The following is a 21,245-nucleotide window of genomic DNA, read 5'->3' as shown; positions in this document are numbered from 1 at the left end:
GAATCCGGCGCCCGAACGTGGCAACCGCGAAAACGAAGTATCAACGCGATCCCACATTCGACCCTCCCGGCATGTCATTATCGCCGCTCTGCCGGCAAAAAGGCGTAACTCAATCGTGACGTTCGTCGTGGAAAGCGTGGAGCTATACGGACTACATAGCTTACCGCACAGCGGAGTTATGTTCTTTTGACGTTAAGTCCCAACCTATATACACAGATACCGAGTGGGTACATGGTTGCGCGCATGGAAGGTGTTCGGACAGCAACTCTGCCATGCTAAGGGAGAACACCGTATAAGCGCCTTCAGACGTCGCCAAATTCCCTGTGACAAATCTCGGATCTACGGGAACATCTGTCAATATTTCTTTTCAGATTTTTCAGAGGATTTTGTCCATAGTTTAATCTAAAGTGCTTGAAAAGTTCAAGGAAAAATATTTATAACTCTTCTGGAAAATAAATCTTTACCAAGGAAGAAGTTGACAACATTCAGATGCTCATAAGGCGTTTTGCCACGGTTCGGCAGAACTCCTTTTTCTCACGAAAATGAATCAGGTGGTGCGGCTATTATTTTTAATAGATCATAAGAGCGTGTTTAAATCAAAAGGAGCTATATACTCATTTTGACATGAGCCCTAAGATCCGTAAGATTTCATGCTCAATAGGGCTCATATAACAATGAGTACAGCTCCTTTTGCTATAAATAAGTCCATAATTCTTATGGGCACAACGGCTCAACTGCTTTGCTCGGGGAGCTGGTCGCGGCATAAAACACTTCCCTCGCCTCTTCAAAATAATGTCGACTGCTAAGAACTGCTAAGTATTTTGCTTTGGCGCTCGGTGCATTTAAAACTATTATCATCGGGAGGTGTTTAAGCGCGACCTAGGACCACGGTTCGTGGCCGGCGCCGCGCCAACATCCATCGTTGCCAAAATTCTTTAAATATTTCAAGCCAACATCATTTTCGACGCTGCCAAACGTAATCCTTGAATAATTTGTTTCCATCAGTTTTCAGACAAAGCTAATATTTAAGTTATATTTGTGTACCTCGGATAGGCTTTAGAACCATCTCTTGCCGATCTTTTCTTACCAAGCATACGTAATGTTTGTAAATTATAATTCTCAGGTCGTTCGTACACATTTTCGCGAATTATCTTACTTTCAAGCGTGAACTAAAAGATCGTTGTTAATACATAGAATTGATTTTTTCGGGCTTGGCATTGAAATGATCATACTTTTAATTGCGGATTTTTGTGCAAATTTCAGGGAATTTTCTGCATAGTACAAAGCAAATTTCTCAAAATTTCAAAGAAATCCGCGCAAATCATCTCTTGTAAAAAATTAAATTGTCCATTTTCGGTAAAAGCTGATGTGGCTTGGTTCCTCTCTACTAATCGCGGTCCGAATATTAAGTCTTATAAATCCTATAAGGACACACGTTCTTGTAAAGAAAATGAAAAAAAATATCTACTCAATATCCTGGCATTAACCCTCTATGGCATAAAGTAGTTTCGGATCTTAGATTCTTATTTTTCAAAATTTAAAATTGTTTTAAATCAGTCGTCATTTAGTCATAGAAAAGACTAAGTGGACCGAGTTCAACAGAAAGGAACCAACTTACATAATAAAGTTCAAACTGATAGAAAGAGGTTTGAAGTCTTGTTTCTCCATAAGGCTCAATTTAGAAAATGAAATTGAACGCCTCTTCACACAAATGAATTCTTTTTTTTCGCGACTTAGAGTTTTTGGCAGGGGAATATATACGAATGGTGGAACTCAAACAGATTCCTAACTCAATTTTTTCAGAAATGTGGGTTGGTTCCGTTTTGATGAACTCTGTCCAATTACAAGTTGAAAAATCTTGCCACAGAGCAAAGATTTGATTTTGAAAAACGCAAAGGCACATTGTTACCTACTTCCTTTCCTGTGACAAGACATTGTAGAACAAGAATGTATTGCGTAAATGGAGGAGATGGACGCGTGAATTAGCTAGACGAACCGTTAGAGGGCCTCGACTCGTCGCGATGCAATGCAATGGAGTCGGGGCCGGCTCCGCGCGGTCCGATGGCGGGCCCTCACTCGCCGACCCGACAGGGGCAACTCCGCCCATCCGCCCGGATTGGACGAGACCGGCTCCGGTTACCGTCAACCGCGCGACGCCGCGATGAGCGATGACATCTCCGACGCCTCGCGTCCCGACGCCCGCCCGCACCTCCGACGCCGCGACGCGTCTTCCACTCAACTCCGAGACCGCTCGCTTCCGATCGCCCGGGATCGTTCTCCGATGAGTGATGTCATCAACGCAGTGCTGCCGGCAAACGTGCTAAATCCCATTTGAAAAGAGGGAAGAAAGAAGGAAGTAGTAGTAGTAGTAAAATAATTTTATTTTAAAGCGGTGCTTTAGCATCTAAGGCCATTTACTCCTCTAAAGAAGGCAGTAACAGTAAAAAATTTACATGGAAGAAGGAAGGAAGGAAGGAAGGAATAGGAAGGAAGGAAGGAAGAAAGAAAGTAGTAGTAGTAAGATAAGTTTATTTTAAAGCGGTGCTTTAGCATCTAAGGCCATTTACACCTCTGAATGAAAGAAAAAAAGAGAAAAAGAAGAAAGAAAGAAAGCAGTAGTAGTTAGATAAGTTTATTTAAAACCGGTGCTTTAGCATCCAAGGAAATTTACACTTCTGTGTGTTTACATGGAAATCAAGGTTACATCAGTGAAAATACAAAAGGGTTGAAGGAAGAAAGGAAGAAAAGGAGACAGGAAAGAAAGGAAAAAAGGAAGATAGGAAGAAAGGAAGATAGGAAGAAAGGAATACTCACTGCTTTTTTTGATAACGAAGCAGTTATGCCATGGTGCCGCGTTAAGGAAGACCGTCGTATAAAAATTTGCATAGTGCGAAATTCCCACGCGCAGATAAAATGTTTATTTTTCGAGTAAGTTATGCATATTTTCTTGAAAAGTGTCAGATATTTCTGAATTGCGCAGAAATGATCTCAAAAACTGAAAAAAAAGGCTTAGGTTTCTCAGAAAATATGCATTTCATGAAAAAGAATGAGCACTTGCATAATAAGAAAGTTCTCCCAACATAAAGTTTATTTTTAAGGGAAAGTATGTATGAATATTTTTTATGAAACGATCAATTACTTTGGATTAAATTGGGTAGAAACTTTCTAAAATTTGAAACAAATATTCACAGGTTTCCCGAAAAAATTGATTTTAATGAAAGGAAATTCGGCAACCTCCGAATACTCAAAAGATGTTTTTGCTCTGCACAGCAGAGTTCTCACTGCCTTTCGTTGCTCAGCGGGTCTTGAAAGTATTTTGTCGTTGCGTGCAAGGAACGCGGAGCAGATCCGTCACGATTTGACGTCAAGTGGGGGTTGGGTCGGGGCTCGGGGCGTCACGTCGACGTCGACGTCGCGATGAGAACGGACGTCCGTCGCCGTCGTCGGTCGGGGTGTCGGACGCGCGGCACTCAACGCCAGCTCGCTTTTCTTCTATTCTCTCCGACCGCACCGCTGACGTCAGAGCATCGTTCGCACGTCGTTGGCCGGCCCCACTCTGAGAAAGCGTGGGCTCCCTGGCTTCGCGGCCAAATTATTCGGCTTTCAATGGGGCTCCCAGATTTCACTGCAGCGACGCACAGTGGATGGAGTCAAAAGGAGAGGTCGGACAAAATTTGAAAACTTTAAGAGCTTATATAACTCCGTTTAAACAGAACTTTGAGGTTCTAAAAGTGATTCCATTTGTTTCCTCGTAAAATGTTTTTCGAGAATCACCCCTTGAAATTTAAAATGTGACGAAATAAACATCAAAATTTGCAGTTTGAGTAAAAAATTTCATGTCCGGCCTCTCTACTTGACTCGACCCCATGTGCAACGCACACAGGAGCAAGTCGGATATGGTAGGGTAACTTCAAATGCGTATATCATCGTTACTAGTGATAGACGTTTAAAAAATAGATTCAGTGTTTATTTTTTTTTTTTAAATGTCATTAAATGCACCAAATTTCTGGTCATTAGCGGAGACGTCCAAAAATGACGTAATCGGAAAGGTATATGCCATCGAAAAAATCCGTTGATGATTACATCGGAATGTAAAATGAACTTATCGGAAAGTCCGTCGGTGAGGACAAGTGCCAGAAGGAAAACTCGCCTAAACATGTATACGAGTCATCAACGGGCGTGTTAAATTGGACGTATTTTTGTCAAACGAACCTAGGTGCACGAGGAAATGAGCCCTAGGACCCTTAAGAATATATGCATAATAGGGCTCACGTCGTAATGCACATAGTTCGGTTTGGCAGAAATATGCCAAATTGTCAAGAGGTTATGCTCATCAATTATCATTGGGTGACAGATTGCGTTCATCTCCAAAATCTTGCCTCACGTGATTACTTTGCTGAAATTGTTACATAGCGCGAGAGCTTAAAAAAATGTCAGTAACTCTGCTCTTAATTTATGATGCACGGCATGGAGTTCGATTATCCTTCATTTTAACGTGTAGGCAAAATCGTCTCCTAGGCGTTAAAATAGTCGCATCCTCAGAATCACCCTGACTCTGACTCGCGTTACGTCATGAGAGCTCGAAGGACAGATGTCTCCGGCTGGTTATGATGACCCAGCTAGTTCGTGCCATTAACTGACGACAGGGTGATCAAACGGTCACGCGCGGTCACAAAAAATGTCACTAAAGTGTCAAAACAAATGATAACGTGGTAGCAGATTTATCATTGCAATCAATAAGTGCAGTAACTTCGTCTGCCGATTAGGGAAGAACGCCGTATGAACATTCGAGAGTTGCCAAATTTCCCTTGATAAAACATGTATTTTTCCCGCAATTTAAACACATTTCCGCTCGAAATTTTCAGATATTTTAGATTACATCGCGTACAAAATTGTCTGAGAATTTTTGGAAAAAAAATATTTACAATTTTCCCGGTAAATTCGGTTTTTATCGAAGGAAATTCGGCAACTTCTGAAGGCTCATACGGCATTCTTCCTTATCACGGCAGTCGTGTCCCGCGCGATTCGGAGCTCGCGACCGCAATGGAAGCTTGAGGACCGGTCATCATTTTTTACAACTCTGTGGGAAGCGGATTATTGCGAAACAACCGAGGGCCCGGCCGCGCTCCGTATTTTTAAAGCAGCGTGACTTCCACCAGCGCGGCGTGCTTTGCGGTATACGATTGATCAGCCATTTAAATCTATGGAGAAGGATCGATGAACAGGGTGCACCTCGAGGATCGATTCTGTACTATAGCTTCAAATGGATAAATATCGATTGATCGATCATTCAAGCTTTGCCTGGTGACTTGGACGCGCGCTTGATTTTGAGCCAAAATATCGCTCTCTCGCCACACTTATTCCATGGCCCAATCATCTTCGAACGCGACCGTTCAGTCGCGAATAAAATATGACCGCGGACCCTGCGGTGAGGCGGAGGGACAAATCACGACGGGAAAAGAGACGAAAAGAAAAAGCAACGCGAATGCGTCACTGCAATTCTACCTTGCTAAGGAAAAACGCCTTATGAGCCTTCAGGCGTTGCCAAATTTCCTCGGGAAAATCACTAATTTATAGGAAAATTTTTGAATATTTTTCTGCCGATTTCTCGGATAATTTTTTTTGTAATTTGATCTAAAGTTTCTGAGTATTTCAAGAAAAAATATTCTCAAGTTTCCTCCAAAATAAACATTTTATTCGAGGAAATTTGGCAACTCTCGAATGTTCATACGGCGTTCTTCCTTAGTACGGCAAAATTGTCAGACCTTGTGAATCCCAAGCGCATCACGCCGAGTTCTGGGTGGTCTTTTCCGATCGATTTTCATATGGATGATTATGGCACAAGCTCATTAGAATCTAATTCTTAAAATCAAAATAATGTAAACGTCCACAGCTCAGACAGGACACCCAATGCCTCTTGTCTCCGTGCTAAGGCGATACTTGTGCTGACAGAATTTGAATATGGATTAAGAACCGCGCGCATGTTGAGTAGCGGTCATATATTGTTGGGGATTTATTTGCTGTACAATTTCAGGTATGGAAAGAAGGGGATCTATGTGCAGCGTCTAGTTCTTAGTAATCTCCTTGCAGCAGCTGTAATTATATATTTGAGCCCGAGGGAAAGATCTTGGACGTAAATAATTTTAAGGCGAAACCTCAAATGGTCAGGAAGGAGATGCCATAATGGAAATATTTAAAAAAAAAAAAAAAAAAAAAAAAAAAAAAAAAAAAATGTTTCTTATATTCCAAAAAAAGCAAATTGGTGACGGTGTCCAAAAATTAAAACTACGTAATTTGTATATCTTCAATTTAAGAACACGTGACAAGAAATCAACGCTCAAAAACCAGGTGAGTGATTTTCCGATTTTCACCTCCGATTTACGTTTTTATGTGAACAATAAAACGAATCCAAAATCAATAAATCTGTCGCCTGCTTGACAAAAGGGCGTAACTACATTCTGCAATGAGCCCTGTTCTCCATAAAATTCAATGATTTTCGAGGCTCATCTCAATGTGTAGTTACGCCCTTTTGTCAGTCAAGCGACGAATTGATCGCGATCCGATGTGAAAGATTCCACCTAAATATCGGTGAAGACAAAGGGCGCGACCAAAGCGCAAGCGCAGACAGATAACACGCTACATAGCGCTCAGCACGAGGTGCTGTTGTGAAAAGCGTCAGTTATGGATCATACAGCTGTTAAAATTATAAGTTGTAGTTTTGATGTGCCGGCCAGCTGTCCTTCATATCATGCAAGTTTACACCCGGAGGTCAGTTTCCTACGCTCACACTCCTTCTTCATTTTTTTATAGCGTCCAATTTACACCTCTCGAGCTCAAATTAGCATCAATACTCACGCCTCTTGAAAACAAATTACTAGTGTGGGCCTCCGCGCGGATACTATTTTGAAGGGTGGTGAAAAAGAGGCGTGAGGATGGAACGAAAAGGCGGGCATCGTCGATTTTCGATAATTCCCCATTAGAAGCCAGGTGAAGAATCGACTATTAAGGTGTTCGTCGCAAACACCCTGTTTATCGATCCTTCTGTATAAATTTAGATGGCAGAGTAATCGATTTATCGCAAAACACGCCAAGCAACTCGAGGTGGAAGAGTGGCAGGGCGAATAAGTTTAGTCCGAATCGGCCGGACCCAATAATTTGTATTTATTACACGATGATTCTCGTATATATTCACTACACGCAGTGAAATAATGTGTCGATAGCCGTCTAAATTCTGTAATTGTTTTTTTCGGTTTCGGAGCTATTGGAAATTTAGTTGCCGAAAGGGGTTTGCAGTATCAAGAGAAAATATTTTGAATTTGAATGCGTTTCACGCGCATTTTGGGGTAATTTTGAAGGTAAATTGTGGTAAACGGCGAACGTATCAGTTTTTCAAAAATAACACACGGGTCTCACTTGAACAGCGAGACATCATTCGCAGAAAGACATTAATTATGAAGAAATTTTAGTTCTAGCATATTTATTATTACCTACAATTGTCATTCCCCATCCCTCAACTTAATGTGACGTCACAACCATAAGCGTATTTTTGGATATTTTCGGGTGTTTCCGCGTATACTTTCCAGATTACCCATAGGAGCCGTGGGAGTATAGTCAAGAGTGGCGGTAGCCACCCCCGGTCGAGGAAAATGACGTCCTACTAAAGTCCCGATAACAAACGGGTGGCCGACACTCTTAGTCACAGGCAACTCCCTTAACTTGAAAATTGATTCGGTTGCCATTCGACTGCAGCCCAAACGACGGCACGGATTCCTACGATCTTGGTGTCTACGGACGCATCTTAATTAGGACTACAAAGTGGAAGAGTTTCATTAAGATCCATTGAGTTTTCAAAAAGTTATAAGCACTTAATGACCCAAAACGAGGAAAATTTTACTTTTTACTTTGCCGGGAAATTTGAATTTCAAGAATCCAGGGTCCTGAGAAAGTCACTCAAACTCCGCGATAACGGTAAACCTTAGACCCATAAAAGTGGGTACCTAAAGAATCGCCATGTTACCGTGTGTGCCGCTTTTGACTTTATTTTAACATTCCAAATGTTTTAGAAGAGAAATTACGTAAAAACGACTAAACTGACTGCCGACCTCCCCGTCAAGACCACCTTTCACAGCAGATTTCTCGCTTACACGTTGGCCGATTCCAGTGAAACCTACAAAGGATCAAGGTTGAGGATATGAGGATTTCATTTCTACCACATTTAATAGGGCTTCATCGCACGGATAATTCAGCATCGGCTAATATCTTTCACAATTTTAGCTGTATCTTTTGAATTTAGAGAAAAACCGGTAGTGGTTCACTAGTGGTTCAATGCTATTGGTTGATTCCGTTCAGTTCTGCCAGTTCAGCTTCGGGAACGAAATTCCCCTGGTCGGTCGTAACCAGCCTCTAACTAGTTGTGAATAGATTTATACCTAATTTGGATAAGAGTTTAATTCTTTGTAGATGCCAACTACTATATTTACATATTCATATTATTACGTCTCACGTGTTCTACTGGAGCCCGATATACTATTACCTTAGTTTCTCTTGAAATGTTCAAGTGGTATCTTTATTTTATTGAACGAATATGTGACAAATTTTTAAGTGAGGTTATGTCGTCATGTTTATGTCAGTACCTGACCTAAGCGATAGATGTAATTCAGGTAAATTACGTTAACGAAATTACACCGAAATTGTGCCAAACTCTAAAGAGGAAGCAGCATTTACATCACAGAATGCATGCTCGTGACTAAAGTCTAAAAATTACTGGAATATGAGCCTCGGCCTTCACATGCGACTGTCACTGAACTTCGACCAAAATTTATTCGCTCTATATCTTGCCATCAACCTATGTGCTCTGGAGTGATTATGCTTCTCTGAAGTGTATGTTATTGACATTAAGAACATGTTTCCTTATTTATCTTGGAATCCTCCTATCTCTTCTACCGTTCTTGTTACGCAGGGCTTGCGTACCTTAGTATGTGAGGCACAATTTCATCCCTTTATGGAACAGTGCAATCATAGATCAACTTAATGTCACACAATCAAAGATCTTAGACTGTGAGCATTTGCTCAAATTGGTTTCTTCTGAGTCTCTTTGATTTTGCGTCAGGAGTTGTTAGAAACATCATTTTGCCCAACAATAGTAACAAGGTCTTTAATGAAAGGTATGTACTCGTATAATTCTCATAATTTCATAAGTTGATGATGAAAACACAATGAAGGCTTCATTTTCTTGCATCGATTACCGTGTGAAATGGGTGCGTCCATTCTTCCTCCATACAAAAGCGTAACAGAATAAATTGCTTATCTGTTAAGAGGACTACAGTAGTAATATACGTAGGTGCCAGTTCCTACCCAGTTCCATTGGAATAAGTGCGATTGTGTCAATCAAGGCTGAATACAATTATATTAACAATTATCTTTTTATCCAGCCAGAAGTATGTCTTCATGATCCTTACTTTGTCTATGAGCCTTGCCTGATCGCATCAGCCCCAGTAAGTGAGAGGATATACCCACCTAAATCGGAATGGAAAGCTTTGTTTAAATCGCCGCCCCTCTTTCTTGCTGCTTATGTAAGGGGATAATCTCCACCCTTTTAATGGATATTTAATCTCAGTTCTCTGTTTTAAATGAGGACCAGTTTGCTAGAGGGAGCCTCTGTGCACGCTCTGTGTCATTCACATATTGAGTGTTTGTTTACATCGAGTCATAAGGTTATGTTTGCACCCACTTATTGCTATTTATACTTATTGTTAGATGTGTTACTGAAGTATTATTCCATTTTGACCTAGCGAGTGCTTTCTAAGCTCAGCTCCCAGCATGTAATTACTCCAGTGAAACAGTGCACGTAAAATATCAGGTGTGCGGAGTTCAGTATTGACCTACCTAGTTTCTGCACCGCTAATCGTCCAAGGCTGAATGTGATTAGATCAATTATTGGTATCATTTATAAGAAGAAATGGAAAGCTCGCATATCACCTTCCATATATTAACTAAATGCTCTTATCAAGAGATTGCCGTTTCGGTTGATGTCTGTCAGTGAACCTTGAAAACTCAAGGAAACTAAGAGGTAAATTTTTCAATATTTTATCCTTAAAATGCCTGTATTACGACCAAATACTTTCTCCGTGGCTTTTGCATTTTTTAAAATAACTTAAGGCACTACCTATGTGGGCAAGTATATGATTTGACAAATTTTATGGTGAAGCGATATTATTCGAAATTAATCCAAGAGAAAGGTAAGCTATTTCATTGCATGCGCAGGTATTTTTTTGCAATGGCCGATACTTAATAAGGTCAGTGAGAAATTCTCTTAATAGGTATTCATTGTCAGAACCTGCAGCCTGATTGTCGAAATTGTGTGTTTCTCGGGTAGACATAGATGACATAGGTCAAAAGGCAGTACGTGATTGGTCGGCGCTATGTCTTGTCGCTGTTTTGTCGTGCCTCTGATGGGTGGAACCCTAGACAAGCTAATGGCATCTCTTAAGTTTCTGACAGTATGTTGTCCATTCCACCAGACAAAGGCACAATAAAGCTGCGATAAGACATAGTTGATCAATAACGCTCCACCTTTTAACCAATGTCATCTGTGTCTACCTTTCAAACACAAATTTTCAACAATCAGGCTGCTGGCACCCTCAAGTTAGGAAGATCATCTTATGCGATAAGTATGCCTGTTGCCAAATTTTCAAAGAGAAATTAAGTATTCGGGGGAGATGAAAATATTTCTCATTTCATTGCAATCATCGACAATTTTTCTTTTACAATGCTCCTTAGAGTATGGTGCACCTAGAGTCTGTAGGAACAAAGTTTGGATGTTTGGATGCTCTAAAGAATAATAATCCCAAAAGTCATGAAAATACCTAGCTAGTTTAAAGTCATGCCACACCAAATAGCCTCATTTTGGTAACATTTGTGCTCTACTACTTCATTCACTGGTTGTTTCATGAATAATTCATCATTCCATACGGAGTACCTATGATTTATAAGGCAACGCTCTCATGAATTTCCATAATCATCTGATAGGTTGCTGAGTGATGAAATTCAGTATCGAAAAACTTGCCGCTAGCATTAATACTAACATAGGTGCGCTTAAGAGGGATGATGTGCGTAGTTGAAACAAATGAGCAAAATTATTTTATAACTTGGAATAAGCTTACGGTGTAATGCCTATGACAATAAGTTATACTCTTTTTCCATTAATTTTCTCACGCAGGTAAATGACAACTCTATAGCTATTTAACCCCTCCCCCTCCCCTGTCACCCTTTTCCTGTGAGCCTTTCCAATAGGTACAGATACATTTGACTACCTTAGGTAGCCCCACTACTTTCAACTACCTATTTCCAGACTGATCACAAGTCAGTGGGTGCTATTAAAATTTCCGCTGAATGTGTTAGTGCTTTAGCAGATGTTGTTTACTTTCCATTCATTCAGGATTTTCAAATAGCCAATAGTACCTACTTAATATTTTATGGCCACACCTTTCTCCATTCAAAAACGAGCTGATATAAACTACAAAAACCCTCAAAAACATTTTCGGGCAAAAAATCCGGTCGAGGAAATTGACGTGTTACATCTTATTAACCAAAAACATTCCCTTTCACCCCTCCAAGAAGGTTGATAAAACTAAGTAGGTAAGTAACTATGAGATGACAAAAACCTCTCTTAAATTCTCAGGGTCCACCAAGGCCACATATGTCCAAAAACTTACTCTATATGGTTTAAAAAAAAGGAACAAAAAATAATCCCTCAACAATAAGAAAATTTAAAAAAAAAAACCGATTTTGTGGTTCACAGATATGTACATAAATCCTTCGAATGAACTTGAAATCAAAAAATCGGTCGAGAAAATTTAAATGAATTTTCTCCTTCAATTATGAGTTCCGCAACAAGCACGACTCGCTTGAAGCTTTCCATACACGAGCCGCAAGAAACTAATTTCTTCTTTCTTACCTACTGAATGTGAGGAGAGCGGGAACATTTACTTTTTCCTTCATTTATACAGGATGCAACAAGCATGACTCTTGCGTTTGCAGAAACCCTATTTCATTAAGGAGATCGCGAGAGCCTTTACCGCGTTCATTTCCAAAAGGGATTACTCCAGAATTTCACATTTTAATAATTTAAACGATTCATCTGTTCTTCTCTTCTCTCCTTCTGTCCATTGACAGAAATACAAAATTTTTCCGACTCACTGACGCGACCGGCTCGATGCGTAAACAAGTGTGGATTACCTCTAAAGTATATATATAAAAAAAAAAAAAAAAAAAAAAAAAAAAAAAAAAAAAAAAAAAAAAAAAAAAATCAGAATAACACTTAAATCACAGCATGGGTGTGAGTTTTCTTATATCGAAACTTAATTCAATTTTTTTAAATAACTCCTCTTGTCAAATGGGACCCATTTCGTGAAAATGAAAAAGAGGGAAAGTAAACGAAAACTTTTAGCCTCCTCACCATCCAAATCATATGGTAAGCTTACAGTAAAAGCAACCATGATTTAGATTCAGCGAAGTTAATCAAAAGAGTCTGAAATGTACCTATGTGGTAAAATGGGTCCACTGGTAAAACTGAAGCTGGCGTCAGGGATAAAAAGGCACCGTTTCACTGAGAGCATCGAGCCGGTCGCGTCAGTGAGTCGGAAAAATTTTGTATTTCTGTCAATGGACAGAAGGAGAGAAGAGAAGAACAGATGAATCGTTTAAATTATTAAAATGTGAAATTCTGGAGTAATCCCTTTTGGAAATGAACGCGGTAAAGGCTCTCGCGATCTCCTTAATGAAATAGGGTTTCTGCAAACGCAAGAGTCATGCTTGTTGCATCCTGTATAAATGAAGGAAAAAGTAAATGTTCCCGCTCTCCTCACATTCAGTAGGTAAGAAAGAAGAAATTAGTTTCTTGCGGCTCGTGTATGGAAAGCTTCAAGCGAGTCGTGCTTGTTGCGGAACTCATAATTGAAGGAGAAAATTCATTTAAATTTTCTCGACCGATTTTTTGATTTCAAGTTCATTCGAAGGATTTATGTACATATCTGTGAACCACAAAATCGGTTTTTTTTTTAAATTTTCTTATTGTTGAGGGATTATTTTTTGTTCCTTTTTTTTAAACCATATAGAGTAAGTTTTTGGACATATGTGGCCTTGGTGGACCCTGAGAATTTAAGAGAGGTTTTTGTCATCTCATAGTTACTTACCTACTTAGTTTTATCAACCTTCTTGGAGGGGTGAAAGGGAATGTTTTTGGTTAATAAGATGTAACACGTCAATTTCCTCGACCGGATTTTTTGCCCGAAAATGTTTTTGAGGGTTTTTGTAGTTTTAATGTACCTACAACAACTTTTAAGGTTCGAATAAATAGAAAGATTCGTCTTTAGAGAATACGTAACATTTTCGGAAAAACTAGGCAAATTTCAAATTCAGTGAAAATGACCACATAACCACAAGCACCATGAGAAAGCTAATAATAACTAATAGAAATCATAATTTTTAACGAAAAACTTTTGTCGGTGAGACCTAATTTGCTTGTCACACATATGCTTATTTTCCTTTTCCCCCTTTAATTTGATTTTCTTGATGAAAGTAAGCTTTCTATTTCATTTTCAGGACTATGCCGAGCAAAACCACAATCGTTTGAAGTCATTCTAAATTAGACAATGGGGCACACATAAAGTTTCTTCAAGTCACAGACAGACGAGCGAAGCAAATGAACTTCTGTACGATGAACTCATTTATTTAAACTTAAGAAAACGAGCTAATTTGCTAAACAGTGTTATTCTCGCTCTCATTAAAATCTCCAAATGAGCATCACATTAACAACAGCTTAGCTCCCAATTTGTGAGTACGAAAAGTTTCGCCCCAATCCCAACTTTCCCTCCGAGGCCTCTGCGGAGCAGTGCGGAGGCGGAGACTCAAGCAAGTGGAAAAATCATGAATGAATCACTCGTACTTTCATCGCACCATCCAACTACAACGTCCAATGGCGTGGCGTACTTTGCGATAGATCGATTGATACGCCACTCAAACCTATGAAAAAAGATCGATTATCAAAGTGTTCGCAGCGAACACCTTTGTAATCGATTCTTTACCTTAAAGTAGATATTTTTTTAAGAGCCAACTACAGATAAATTGAGAGCCCTCTGCAAATATTGTTTTTCAACTCACTCTCAAAGCAACTAATACTTTCTCTGCGAAACTTTTGGACGAAATCTGACAGACTCAATCATGGGTATTTTTTCTTTCTTTTTGCGTGTATTTTAGCGCAACCCTCGAAGTTGCTCCTTTAGCGTAAATATACATATAACCGATTGCGATGAAAACTATTCAGTTTAATTTGGTGGAACTTTATACTTTTCATTTCATGCACATGGCTGCTTTTTAAACATTTGAGGAAATTTAAAAATCTCCAGGAAAAGGGGCGCGTAAAGTCTATCGAAACCATTGGAATTTTATTCATGGTTATCAAACCATATTGAAACTAGTAAATTTTATGAAGCGCGTGAGGCTTTGTAGCCATTAATTTTCACCGATTGTAGCCGAAGGTCGTCCATGACGTCGGAATCAGTGTTGCCAATTTGAGATAATATTCATATTAATTGTAATATTTCCCCTCTTTAATTGCTGTTACCTTCAAGCAAATCAACTATTACCAAGAGATGCAATTATTTTTGTAATTTCGCAAGATTTGAGATCGAGGTTTCAAACTTCTTTCTAAGTTTGTCTTTTGAGTAACTTTGGTTTGAGAGGTCACCGAGTAAGATATTGAACTTGATGAGTTTTTTCTTGAATGTATAATTGAAATAGGATTTTGGAAAATTATTTTCTCAAAATTGTCCGCACCTTCCATACCTGTTTACTTAGACACTCATTTGGCAAAATTGTAGAAAATTAGGCAATACTCTTCAATATTCCATCTGAACTTTAAAATCAATATAAACCTTGAACAGATCGGATCGAAAGTCACTTGAAAGGAGATTTTTCGCACTTTCAGAAAATTAAGTTCTGGTAAATTTAAATATATGAATTTCGAATCAAAATTATCTTTATAACGTCACACAAAGCTACACGGAGGTTTTCAACTCATATGTTTTCATTTTAAACATTTTTCGCACCGATCGGACTCTCATGTAATCATGACAACTTTCAAAGGCAAGATTATGAACCAAGAGCAGTGTTCGAAATATCCCACTTGAATCGTAAAGATATCATTCAATATACAGGGTGATACAAAAGTCCCACGCTGCTGGCACCCGCCATCATCCAAGTAACTTGTGAACAAATTGAGATAGGGACTTGAAATTTCGTGTGTGCTTCTCGGTCAATGAAAACGACTTTTTACTCCTTTTTCAGGTGTTAGAGCCCTTGGGGTTGGGGTAGTGCGAGACTTTTATGTCACTCTGTAAATCACTATATTATTATTTAGGCGCGACATATTCTCGAAAAATTCGGCGGGCTTTCGAGGGAGCCGAATTGGCAATAGGGCGGAGAATCAGTGGCGCGGCGGTACTCGAGGTGGGTTCAAAGGGGATACCCTGCAAAATATTGTTAATAGGGGGGCCAGGGTGGGGGTCGGCCTCACTCAATATTATTAAGATGTAGAGATATTAGACTCAGATGGGCGACGACTAGCTGCTGCATGAAAACAACACTTGCTCTAATGAAAAAGCGGCAATAATTCTTACCGACACCTTGGCCGAACACCCCCAGGCTTCAGGCTTACCAACCTCAGTTCCTTCGCCGCTCCGCGAAGCTCCTCGGGTTTCCCAACCCAAACCACGTTGCCGAGCCTCCAAATCAAAATATCCTCAAAAGACGAGTTAAAAAAAGTCAAAATCTGTATAGATTGTATTAGAGGTGACGTCTCGTTTGAAAAAATTGTCGATTTTGTTGAACTTAACCCGAAGCACTAACATAATATCGTTCTATGTTACACCCATTAAAATATACCGATAGCTATCATAAAATGTATGGTCTTCATTGACGTGAGGGTGAATGGATCGTGTATCAAAAACATCCCAGTTTTAAATCAGTCGTAAAAAGCAAAAATTAATAAGCAATAAGGATGCTATAATTTACTCAAAAAGTTTTGATGTTCTATAGAATGTTCTCAACCATTCATATATTATTCGCGTGCGGAATATTATTGAAATTATAACTCATGATTATTCCGCACTATTTCTTATTGTTAGCTAATGCACGATTTAGACAGAGTCTGGACATCTTGCTATTTTTTCCTAATTTTGTCAAGAATTTTAGTTTATATTTTCTCACACAAATTGAATATATTTGGAGGAATGATGTTTTTAAAATTTTATGGAATTTTTAAAAAAAGAGAATTTAATTCCGGACTACTAACTGAGATCACTCTAGTGGTGAAAGAAAAATGTTGAAAATTGATAGACTTGATGGTAATTTACAGATGCAGTCGAATAATTTCTTACGACCTTTAATTTTCGAATCATTCTAAATGAGAGAGTCAGAGGAGGAGCTGAGAGAATGAATTACACAAGAATTGATCAGAAATTTCACCGAGCTATTAATGTTCGGTTCTCCATTTTACCGGCGGGAATCCGGACTTAACTCGATAATTGACAACATCGCGCCGTACAAGAACCATTCTCAACACCCTAACACCTGCTAGTGTGTATTAAAATTGATAGCCGTTAACAACTAGCAGCACGGAGCTGCGGCCTGATTTGATTTATGAGCTTCGTCGTAATTATTTTACGTGAGAAGTCCAGGTACTCAGTGGACACTGAACTTTTCGTAGATGATTTGGACGCTTAGTAGTCAGGAGCATTCTGCCATGCTACGGAAAAACGCCGTATGAACATTCCACTGAAAAAAATAGTTCTGCTCACACGGCTCCTGCACTTCTTTTGCAACAGTCACAGAAGCTTCCGTTATGAGGACAGAGTACTCTGTTCCCACGGCCGAAGTTCTGTTCTCACAACAGAAAAATTCTGTAAAGTGGAACAAAGAAACTGCAGGAGCCCTGTGAACAAAAGGTTCCGTCGTTAGCACCATCTATTTTTTTCTGTGTCGAGAGTTGCCAAATTTCTTAAGATGAAATGTTTTCTCTTGAGGAAAATTATGCATAATTTTCCTTGAAATTTTCAGATAGTTAAGATAAAAAGCAAACAATTTTATCTAAAAAATTGGCAGAAAAATATTCACAATTTTCCCGGTAAATCCGTATTTTGAAAAAAAAAAAAAAAAAAAAATTGGCGACGCCTAAAGGCTCATAAGGCGTTCTTCCTTAGCACGGCAGCATTGCGAACCCTTAGTATCGCCGCCTCGTAAGTTTGGCGCGCTTATAATTGAATGCGCGAAAACTGCTGATGTCCATTTTTCTAGTGTTCGGTTGTTTTGAGTTAACAATACTTTTCGAACTTGGATGCAACCACGAAAGTGGCGTAAAGAAATCAATAAGTATGCAAGTATGCAATAACTATGCAAACTTCGTGTTAAAAAAATAGAAAGGGAATGTGTTTGACTCAAACAAGTTTTTTTTCTCTCGTTTCGAGATGAAAAAAAGGAAGAGGAGGAAATTATTTACCTGTCAAAATCTGTCAGCCTTGAAGAATCACGGAAGCCTTTTGCAAAAGGATTACTGTCAATTTTCAATTTGGTTATCTGAAAAAAAAAAATTAGTTATCACAAGACATGAATAAAATTCCTTTACCTCAACCAAAATTGTCTTTGGTGAAAGCATAGGAGGGAAAATTAAAATGATGAAAACAGATTTTTTTTTCAATGTCGAGTTTGATAAATCTAAAAAGAGGAAAAGTATGCAGCTTCAATCGGTAATGGTGCGTCCAAAACCATGAAAAAAATACCAATTACAATCATTGTCAGCGCAAATGCACTTATGCACCGTGAATGAAAAAACAGTAAAATTCAAAACACTAGCGATTTTGTTAGTCGAGAGGACCTGAAATATTAGTATTATTTGCACTTGATACTTACTAATTGATTTTGATATGCTGTGACAGCCGTGAAAACACATTCGGGGAAAATATACGTCCTAAACTGTTCAGCCTCTAGGTCGACAATTGGACCACCATGGTCCCTCCATTTGACTAAATGTATTCTAGGTTGATATCTGTGCATTGAATTTAAAACAATCTGAAACAAAATAAGAAAAAAAAACGTGTTAAATGAGTAAAAGTGGCACTAGAAAAGCGGACAGTAAATGTGAAGTAAAAAAATAATGCGTATCAGAGCCATAGAATACGAAAAACGCAGGCGACCCTTCGATTGGGCAATATGTAGCGGGAGAAAATCATCTTCTTTGGGTAAAAGGAGATTTATTCATAAATTCTGCAAAATTCATTGTTTATTCTCATAAAAAATAATTTTAGCGTTGAAATATTAATTTGAAAGACTTAAAGAATATTCTCCTTTTTATTTAGTAGGAAAAAAGGTGAATTTAATCCAACACAATTGCCTTTGCTTTGATGCACTCCGCAAGGTGGTTAGTTTCTGCTTATTGTTGAAACAACTGAATTAAATCACAAGATGGAACCACTGGATCAGTTGCCTCCTGAGTGATTGTTTCAAAGAGGATAATCCATGAAAACAACGGAAAAGGATGTTTGGACCACATTTTGCAATAAGGAACCCCTATTTCTGGCTCATTATCGAAACAACTTATATCCCATCAGTTTCCCTATGCAGACAGGTGATTTTACAGAGGAGCCAGAGATAGTGGTTCCTTATTGCAAAATGTAATCCATTTACAAGGCGCCCCATACAAACTTTGCTGATCACCGAACGAGTGGATCCGTTTATTGCCGAAACACTTAGATTCCCTTTCGCTGAACTGCCCTAGTTGTCTTTTACAAGACCGAGAGCTTTCTCAATCGATGATTAAATGTCGGCAATGATCAGATGGCTCGACAAATACGCAAAGAGCGCAAGCAGGTCTTCTTGCATAATAAAGGAAAACGGTGGGAGGGGGGTGGATTAAAGGCGCCGAACGTGAGACATGGATCAGATAAGAGCTCATAAATTATCCGATGCCAATCAGAATTCGCGCCGGCGATGTTGGATCGGCTATTTTTTCTTCAAATAAATTAAGAAATAAAGATGGCAATATTTCCGAATGCGGGGGAGTGCTCGCACACGTTTCCGCAATTAGGCACTCCGATTTGGACCGCGCTGAGCAGAAAGGACCCAGGTCACATCCGCCGTTGCCAAATTTCAGCCGGTGATTTAATTCTTTACGAGAGAAGGGTAGTGTGGATTATTTTGAAAATTTTAGGGAATTTTTTGCACGATGTGAAGCAAATTCTGTAAAGTTATCAAAAGAATCCGCAGAACCGCTCTGCCGTACTAAGGACTAATGCCTTATAAGTATTCGAACGTTGCCAAATTTCCTCTCAGAAAAGATTTATTTTTTAAAATACGTTATGAATAATTTTCCTTGATATTTTCAGACACCTTAGATCAAATTACGACTAAAATACTCTGAAAAATTGGAAGGAAAGATTTAAAAATTTACCAGACAATTTTGTGATTTACCAAAGAAATTTTGCAGCATCTGAGGGTTCATACGGCGTTTTTCCTTAGTGCAGCAGCATTCTCCTAGTATTGTTCGATGAGATTTGGCAAGGACACGTGTGACTTAGTTTCTTTCTACCTAATTTAAGGATCGTCTTTTTCTCTCTGGCGAGGGCGGACTCTTTGCGACATCGCACAACTTCCGATCAAAAATATCGTGTACTTCACTCTCATGGATTGCGATAAAAAAATCACCCTTAGGGAACGAAAGGAGAGGAATCGGCGGAACATTCTCGTATGGTTTTGATGTTGCCCTGAATTGATCATTACCTCGCTCTATAATATTACAATTTCGTGTTCGACACGAGTTTAGTGGAGATAATGACCCGATGTATAGCTTCCATAAAGACGAATGGCGTGTTTGGCACCTGGAGTAGCCAGTGGTGTGGCGTGCTTTGCGATATATCGATTGATCTGCCATTTAAATCTTTGGAAAAGGATCGATAAATGGGATGATCGCAACGAACGCCTTAATAATCGATTCTTTTCCATAGCTTTAAATGGGGAAATCGATAATCGATCGTTCACACCTCGCCACTGAGAGTAGCCACCGGGCTGATTTCGCGGCTTGAGATTCAGGCGAGATGGTAACATATTGTGACCCTGTGACGCCAAGAATGGGAAAGGCCTGCTGCCCGTTTTCAAGTGGTGTGCCTTTTTTAGTCAGGAGTAAACTAACCCGTATTTCAGCAATCAAAGTCAATTATAAGCCATGCAGCATGATGCAAGGATATTATGTATATTACTTTATTTACACTGCGGTGGGTTATGTATCATTTCAAATATCACCTAGAATTTGATGCTCCTAATGACCCATCCTAGGAAGGGTAGAAAGGTGATAGCCTCCTACATTTTGGCCGAATTGGAAGGCCTTAATCAGCCATTTTTAATAAATCGTAAAGCCCTTCAGGGCCTCTTCTAAATCTTGGTGCTGGCCCTTTTGAAAATTTGGAGCCAGTTCGTCGTTGGCTCTATCGATTGATCTGCCCTTTATATGTATGAAAAGGAGTCGATAAACAGGGTGTTCGCAAAGAACGTCTTAATAATCGATTCTTCACCATAGCTTCGAATGGAGAAATGTCGATACTCGATCATTCACACTGATCCACAGTCGCTAACTCAGGGAATAAGTTTCTTCGGCTAAATAAACACAGTAAGTAAACGATCTACAAGAATAGGTGATCACACGAATTTACACGAAGATTCAGCTGTCAAACGAGACTATAATAAACACACCAACGAAATTATCAGTGGCGAAATCTTGTCCGATCGGGCCCCGAAAAAAAAAAAATGAACTCGTCGACGATTCGAACCCACCTCAATTTTGAAGCCTACCTCTTGGACACCTGCATCAACCTTTGCCTTCCGTTGTTTGGAGATTGCGTGAGTCGGATGGGCAAAGGTGCCTCGAACCGATCAAAATTCACGGGTATTTTAATAATCGGAAACATCATAACTCGGCACAAACCTCTAATTTTTGCATTATGACGCTCCCCTCCCCCTCCGTCCACCTCGCGTCGCTGTCCCATTTTACTTCGGTGTGCATTCGAACGACTTTTTAAAAAACAGCGTAAACGCCAAGGGGATGCGTGTGTAACTTACGAGGTTTTTTTCAAAAAACGGTTCGTTTATCGCCTGCCTTCGTCGGCGTTCCTCGAGCTGCTATTATTGCCATTAATTAACAC

The 21,245-nt window shown here is 39.4% G+C and overlaps 1 protein-coding gene across 1 annotated transcript in view; it reads right to left on the bottom strand.

Annotated features, from left to right (window-relative positions):
• Nucleotides 1-21,245, bottom strand: part of LOC109029690 (T-box transcription factor TBX20) — a 103,109-nt gene that overhangs the window by 11,904 nt on the left and 69,960 nt on the right. The window contains exons 4-5 of the mRNA XM_019040271.2: nucleotides 17,965-18,123; nucleotides 17,555-17,631 (exon numbers count right to left, since the gene is read on the bottom strand). Of these exons, the coding sequence (XP_018895816.1) occupies nucleotides 17,555-17,631; nucleotides 17,965-18,123 (236 nt within the window). The remainder of the gene's footprint in view (nucleotides 1-17,554; nucleotides 17,632-17,964; nucleotides 18,124-21,245) is intronic.

The sequence above is a fragment of the Bemisia tabaci genome, chromosome 7, assembly GCF_918797505.1.
Source record: "Bemisia tabaci chromosome 7, PGI_BMITA_v3".
NCBI lineage: Eukaryota > Metazoa > Arthropoda > Insecta > Hemiptera > Aleyrodidae > Bemisia > Bemisia tabaci.
Note: the sequence above shows the minus strand (reverse complement) of the source record. Positions and strands in the feature narration are given on the sequence as shown.